Below are 8078 nucleotides of genomic sequence, written 5' to 3' on the forward strand. Positions count from 1 at the left end.
TTTTGAATCGCATTATTCTTCTGACAACTTTAAACCTTAAAGAGTTGGAAAAAGTGACTTTCATGAACATTTTAATAGTTTAAAGTGATGTATTGTCTGGGTTGGTGTTGTATGTTACGCTGCAAAAACATTGTATTAAGCTGAAAAGAGCATTTTCCATTATTTTACAGACTTAATACTCTATATCAGTTCCAAAAGGGCCATAGCTCTGCACAGTTTAGTTTCAACCCTAATTAAACACACCTGATCAAACTAATTGAGTCCTTCAGGCTTGTTTGAAACCTAAAGGTAAGTGTGTTGGAGCAGGGTTGGAACTAAACTGTGCAGGGCTTTGGCCCTCCAGGAATTGAGTTTGACACCCCTCCTCTATATGTTTTTTTTTCTTATACATTCATTTATTTTATTTTTGGCTTAGTCCCTTTATTTATCAGCGGTTGCAACAGCGGAATGAATCGCCAACTTAGCAAGCATATGTTTTACACAGCAGATGCCCTTCCAGCTGCAACCCATCACTAGGAAACACCCACACACTCTCATTTACACACAAACACTACGGACAATTTCACCTATAGCGCATGTCTTTGGACTGTGGGGGAAACCGGAGCACTGGGAGGAAAACCCACGCCAACACAGGGAGAACATGCAAACCCCACACAGAAATGCCAACTGACCCAGCCGAGGCTCAAACCACCGACCTTCTTGCTGTGTGGCAACAGCTCCAATAATATTTCTTATACATTACATTTTTTCAAGCTACTAAAATGTCAATAAAGTTACTATGTTAAACTGTAGAGTTCAATTTTCAACATCAAAAGTTGACAGAGCAGAGAACAAGGACTCATTATGAAATACACAACTGTAAATAGACGGAAAACACAAAATTAACAGATTTTTTTTTACTTATTATTTTTTGTGAAAAATGTGAAGCATTTTTTCAAGATTCTTTTCATAGAAAGTACTAAACAGAACCATCTGAAATCCTTTTTCTTTTCCAAACTATAAAACACTTTTGTTTTGTATTTGTTAGATACATATATCATTTAACAAAACCCTTTGAAACAGTTGTGTACGGAAGTGGTTCATAATCTAAAAACAACACGCTTTTTGCTCTAAGCACAAATTAAGTCTGATTTGCCAAATTAATTGGATTTTTTTTGCCGCCTGTGTGTACAAAGCCTGTGAGTGGTTTCCGAGCACTTGACTGCGGAAACCGAAAGTTGGTTAACTGAAAAAGCATCGTGATCCTTCAAGAGAGACAGATGAGCCTCAGGCCTGACGATGAGACAAAAGCACTCAGACTGACTCTCTCTCCGTCTGTGATGGCAAGGATAGCTGTGTCTGGGGGGTTATGGACAGATTTAGCATGTGTGAAAGAAGGACACGGTGACTGTAACTCTCCAGGATACAGTAGAAGAGCCTCCAGAGTAGCATGTGTAAGTGTGTGACAGTTCATCAGAACAGGATAAAATTATTGAAAGTAGACGTGGGATAAATAAAAAATTAAAATAAATATGTGGGAAATGCATGCAAGAACAAAATAAGACACAATTAGCATGCAAGAATGAGGGATTCCTGAACCAGCAGAAAAGGATGAGTAAAAAAAGATTTGTACATAAGTAAGAAGAGGGTAGTGAGCATGAATAAACGTCGTGCGATGCCCCAGAACAGCGTGTGAATGATGGTTAAAAGTGTGCAAGTAAGAGAGGAAGGATGTGAAACGTGCCGATGAGAACCATAAAGGGTCAAAGCTGATGTTCACTGCTCGGGCGAGTCGTACCTGAGAGGGGATCCGATGAGAGAAGCAGGGGGTGTGGAGTTGCTTCCTGCGTTGTGCCGTCGACGCACTGCTTGCCGACGAAACGTACTACGCTCGCGGCGAAACGTGACTGTGTCGTCGTTCCCTGGGGCTGCCGTAAGAAGAGAGAAGCAGGAGGGGTCCATCAGTATAAGAGCCACCAAAAGAGAGCCTTTATTGAATGTGCAACATGCAAGCGTAAACTACACTCGCATAAACCCATCAAATACAACAATCGTACAAAAATGTAATGAGCACAAAGCCTGCCCAGGTCACATTTATTGCCACAAACATTTATCAGATAAATGTCAAATGTCTGAAATATTTAGTAACAGTAGATATCTGCTTGTTAAGTGTGACGCCACGCAAAACGGCTACCGAGTCCAAGTGCTCTCCGTAGAGGCTTAACAAATGGTAACAATAAATGTTTACAAAGCGCTGTAAAACTTTCGAAAATCACAATAACAATATACAGTTGAAGTGTGAATTATTAGCCCCCCTGTTTATTTTTCCCCAGTTTCTGTTTAACGGAGAGAAGAATTTTTTTCAAAACATTTCTAAACATAATGGTTTTAATAACTGATTTTTATTAACTGATTTATTTCATCTTTGCCACGATGACAGTAAATAATATATTACTAGATACTTTTCAAGACACTTCTATACAGCTTGAAGTGGCATTTAAAGGCTTAACTAGGTTAATTAGGTTAACTAGGCAGGTTAGGGTAATTAGTCAAGTTATTGTTTAACAACGGTTTTTCTGTAAACTATTGAAAAATACAATTAATCTGCAGGTCACGTGCGTTCCGAACCGTGAATTGTAATCCGTATCAACAGTGATCCAATACACCTCTTGTAAATATATATATGCAGCATGTCCAGAGACTGTTGTGTATAACATGATTTTAAATACAATTCACTTTAATGTGTGATATTACTAAAAAGTGATGAATGAAAATGTTCTCAATTGAAATGAGTAGCAGCTTGGACTCGGAAACAGTATTTCCATACATACACATCAATTTCTGTGGACTAAAACATAATGATGACTAACTGGCTGTGAAGGTCATCAGTTCACTGCACTCATTGCTGTTTACTGAGTGTGACGACTAATACAGCTTGATAGTGTTTTAAAGCCGTGAAGATCAGTCGATTCATCAGTGGATCACTTGTATGTTAAACTTACAAACAGACAAGCTGATCTTTGCAGCTTTGAAATGCCCCAGTATCCCTGTATCTGTAATTATACTCAGTAAACAGCAGTAAGATCGGTGATTTGATGACCTTTACGGCCAATCACGGTCATTTCTGTTAAGTACGTGAACACAAATGACAAATCAGCGCTGTTTGAGGACGTGCTCAACATCGCTCAAATGTTAGCGGGAAACAGACGTTTTTAAAATTTCAGTTTCGATTGGTATCGAATTCCAGTTTCATCAACAATAATATATAAGCACAATTTTTTTTTTAGATGATTATATTTTATATTGGATTATATAATTAAATATTATATAACTATATTAATTTTTATATATGTTTCCGTTTTCCACAGAAAATGGTGTATTAAAAAAGGGGTAACTTCTGAAGAAAAATGTTTAAAATGAGGAAATAAATTTCAAAACTGTTTAATAAATATACAAAATAACTAAACCTGCAGTCAAACCTATCAAAATAATAACATTGCCTTTTTAGCAGTATAAACAGTGTTTGCGAGTGAATATAAACATAGATTTTAAATACAGCACACCCACAGCAGATGAACTTTGACCCCATCTGATGACTAATCACCAAAAGTAAAACTTTATTACTACAATAAAACTGTATAAACAATATTATGGCAGACGAGAAGGGCTGTAACCCAAGGCAGAATGGTTTTCTCTAAAACAATGCTTCTTCTATGTTCAGACCAGCTAATTTGTGAGTAAAATGCCTACAGGAGACAACGACAGACGCATGACCAAGAACATGAGACAAACCCTCCATCAAACTTAATCCAGTTACTGCTGCTGTTGTTGGATACTACAAATGAACAACAGACACCAGAAACACAGAGCTCAAATTTATCCTCAATGGACTTCCACAGATGATTCCGCTAAAATAATGTTTTTAAATCCCTCAGTCCGCATCCAATCACTGAATCAACATTCAGCGCAATTCACTCTCACACAAGCAAATGCTGCACAACGACACAATGAATGCTGTGGATCAGAGGAGAAAATAAACCCCGCAGATCTCCCAGATATAGACTCAACAGGCTGTCAGAGCAGCACTTCGGTAATTCTGCAGGGGTTTGTGGGTCACAGCTGCACTGGCAAAACAAACTGCATTAACATCTACTAGCTTCTGGGCAATGCTTGAATCTGCTGAAAAACCTCCATCTGAGCTACGACCTGCTGCAGACCTCAGATGTCGAGGCACTTCAGACTGATCCCAGATGAAATCACTAGTTAAAGGAATAGTTCATTCAAAAATGGCCATTCAATCTATTTTACTTGCCCTTATTTCAATCCAAACCTGAATGTTCACATTGCGTTTTGCTTTAAACTGAAAGCAAATGAAGATCAATGGAAACCCTCAACACAAGCAGCATTGTGTGAGGAACAGACAAAATATAAGTCACCATTTCCTCAAAAATCCATTTGCTTAATTTATTTAAATATGAGCATATTCTAATTTGGTGCAATCAGTGTCCCGGTCAGTAAAAAACATAATTAATCTACGCATTATTTTTGTCAATCTTGTCAGGGTATGTTTGAAAGTCACGCCGATCAGCTGGTTTGCTTATAAGCTGACATCACAGCTTTAAAACACTCCAGTAGGGTTGGTCGATTAATCGAAAAGTAATCAAAATGGACATTCAGAACCTATAACAAAATTTTGCCAGGTCAATTTTTTCAATTACTTTCCCTACCACTTGTGGAGTCACGCAACCCCGCTCTTACAGTTCTGCGTCGAGCACAGCGTATGGTCTGGTGCAGCTTCACATGGTCGCATACCCCTCGCTGTGACTGACGCCAACGCTGAACTCTTAAAAAATGTAACTCATATCGTAAGCTCTGAGATTGGTCAGCTTGGTAGCACTGACGAGTGTGGGCGGTGAGGGCAAAAAAAAAAATAAATAAATAAAATAACCGTTCATTAATTGTAATCGGTAAAATGTTTAATTAATCGAGACTTTGATTTTAGGCCAAATCGCCCAGTTCTACGTAATAGTGTTGCTGTATCTGTGGTTAGACTCAGTAAACAGCAGTGAGTTCAGTGAACCGATGACCTTCACGGTCAATCAGTCATTTCTATTGAGCACGTGAACAAAATGGCAAATAAGTGCTGTTAAAAAAACAAGCTTAACAGAGCTCATGTAAGCGGAAAATGGACGTTTTTTAAATTTCTATGCTAATATAACAGTGATTACTTGATATAGGCAAGAAATGGAAATTAATTCTATTTACATTCCAAATGCAACCTGCTAATCATATTGTTATCTTATTGTCAACAATTTGTCCATAAATATTCTCCAATCATTTAATTTCATTGAACCCTACTACCCTAATTTTATTTAATCCTACTTATTAATGCAAAGGAAAGCTTATGGGGCTATGATGAGTTTTAAATGCAAGTTTGTGGAATTGACAATTTGCTTAGTTATTTCTTACTTTTGAACCTAGAACAGCACCAGGTCACCATTCTTATTCAATGTTTGGAAAAAAGCAGCTTGAACAACATGACCAACGTCTGCTGTTTGGAATGAGACAAGGATTAGTAACTGGACTTGATTTTAGATGAACTAAGCCTTCCATGATCTCATGGCTTTAATAAATTGTGTAAGTGCATCTCACCTCGTGATCCTGCCATTGCGTCTTGTGTGTGACTAAGGGAGATGGGGCAGGGCAGACTGTTTCTAGACCGGGTCACTGATTCAAGCTGAGAAGCTCTTCCCAACAGGGATGCCGCATCCAAAACCTCCCCTTCTTTTGCCTCTAGGTCCGACTTGGAGGTGGTAAGAGGTCTGGAACTTGCTGGTGCCCCCAAATGATGGGGGTCATTAAGGCAAGCAGTAGTGCTGCTGTCCAGGCTCAGGACCCGGGCGTGAGTTTTGGCACTGCCTGTACTTGGAGTGCGTCGTGAAGCTCTGCGCTTGCCCTTCTCCTTGTCTTTCTGCCGTTCCTTTTCTTTAACCTTCTGACCGCTGGTTGGCATGCCATGCATTTTGGCCCGCAGCGAGGGGCGGCGACGCTCCTCTGGAGAGGGGCAGGAGTGTGGTGTGCTGGATGATGAGTCTGTGCTGAGCTGGTGGGTGGAGTGAAGGCTGGAGGCACAACTGAGTTCACTCTGATCACTGGAGTCTTCCTCTCCTTTCATGAAAACTGCAGAGCGAGGCTTTGCCATGCCACGTCCGCAGATGTATTCCCGATGCCTGCTGGCATCAAAGCTGCTCGCGCGCTGCTTACCATTTCGCCGCCGGCCACTACGGGTGGCAGCAGACGAGGAGGCAGCCCGGTGAACAAGGTTGACCGTTTTAGGTCGCACTTTATCTGGTTCGGTCTCCTGGTGTTGGTGGCCAGCAGAGACATCTGCACTAGTCCTTGATGTCGCCTCCACAGTTCCCTCTCCCTGTTGACTCTCAGAGTTCAGGGATTTGGGAGGATCGTCGGTGGGCAATTTGATGGCAAGTTCATTGGCATGGGGGTTTTTATTAGCCTCCCCCGAGGCCACATTAGAGTTACGTGCATCTGCATGTCCCGCATTCACCTTCTCGTCCCCGGAGAGAGACAGCAGACTCTCCACATGTGTGGAGCTGGTCTGTTCGCTATGCAAGCTGCTCAGGGTACTGTTGGTATCCCGGTCTGTCCCACTGCAATAGCTCTCAGTGGAGCCACTACTGCGTGTGCTTAAACTACGCAAACTTTCGGCACTGTGTCCACCTGTCCTTTCACAACCCCCCTGAACACCCTCAGAACGGTACAGCCCAGATCCCCCTTCCCCAGCACACTCTCCTTCCCCTGTCTCTCGGGACACAGACCTTGATAACCTGCGGTGCTCCTTCAGGTGATATCTGGTACATTCAGTTCCTGAAGTGCTGGGAGTTCCCGAGTCGGCCTGCTCAGAGCTCTCCGTCGCCCTCTGTGATCTAGACGAATCCATTTCGCAGACAGGATCAAGTCCTCCCCTCCGAGGTGGAGGGTACAGGCTGAACTCAGGCAGAGAAGGATCCGGAAAAGCAGATCCCGCAGAACTTGAGGTTCGAGGCAATCCTCTTGGTCGAGACGACTCTTTTCGGAAAGACTGTGAGTGAGTTGAAAGATGGGCAGTAATTTCTGTGTCACAGGAGGACAAGGACTGACTGAAAGGGTGGGGGGTGGAGCCATAAAGGTCCTGTGCCAATGAGGTTGATGGCTGCATGGAGGCAAAAGAGTCATTGGAGACAAGGCAGAACATCTTTGGGTCCGACATCAAATCTAAAGAGTGAAAGAGACATAGCAGAGTGTGTGAAAATGACAATAACTTTGTTAGTTTCTTAACAGATGATAATGTGCTGGTGAATGATTTATTGGTGCATGTTATTAGTATTTAGTTTCTTCACTAAAGCTTAATGTAATGCATGAAAAGGAGTGGGACTGTTAAATTCATTCATATTTGCTCGTGGAATATATTGTTGAATCAAAAGCAGATTAAAGAAGCCTCTAAAACCTGTCTAAAACCTTATGTGAACATCAAGCAAAAATGACAATCATTAGTTTGAAAGATGGACTCTTGAAAAACTCACTTATTAAAGGGGTCATGGACTGAAAAATCAAGTTTTACTTGAAAGAGAATATTCTGTAAGTTTCAGACCTGAAATCCTCCTTGTTACCTCCTTGTTAACTCCTTGTTAAACATGACTTTCACTGAAGAATTGCAATGCCTGATTCTATAGCTCTGCACATTAATTCAAACATGAGATGTGCAGTTTGAGTCATAGAGGAGCAATACTGTTTAAAATCACTAAATATTGTGCAGAGCCTGGTTATGGATAAACACAGATGTTTAAATTTTCCACATGAACTGATGGGGAGCGGAAAGCTAGTTTACTATGCAGAACTGTTATGCAATCATAGGATATGATTATGACTGTTATCCCATCAAAAACCTTTTTATTTACTGGTTTAGAGGTTTTCAATTTTCGAGAAAACATTTCTAAATATGTAGAAAATTGCCTTTAAAGCTGTTTAAATTTGAATTTATTTTATTTAACAGGGACAATGCTCATTAATCAACAGTAAAACTGTAAATAAGCCAGAGTTAG

The 8078-nt window shown here is 40.7% G+C and overlaps 1 protein-coding gene across 8 annotated transcripts in view; it reads right to left on the reverse strand.

The window, feature by feature from the left end:
- Positions 1–8078, reverse strand: part of pcnx1 (pecanex 1) — an 83185-nt gene that overhangs the window by 43129 nt on the left and 31978 nt on the right. For 4 of the 8 annotated variants that reach the window (XM_087279601.1, XM_087279600.1, XM_087279599.1 and 1 more), the window contains 2 exons: positions 5632–7251; positions 1778–1907 (listed from right to left, as the gene is read on the reverse strand). In XM_087279601.1, the coding sequence (XP_087135727.1) occupies positions 1778–1907; positions 5632–7251 (1750 nt within the window). The remainder of the gene's footprint in view (positions 1–1777; positions 1908–5631; positions 7252–8078) is intronic. The other 4 variants (XM_087279605.1, XM_087279604.1, XM_087279603.1 and 1 more) reach the window with 1 other exon arrangement.

This window comes from Danio rerio, chromosome 13 (genome assembly GCF_052040795.2).
Source record: "Danio rerio strain M-AB ecotype USA chromosome 13, GRCz13ab, whole genome shotgun sequence".
Classification (NCBI taxonomy): Eukaryota; Metazoa; Chordata; class Actinopteri; order Cypriniformes; family Danionidae; genus Danio; species Danio rerio.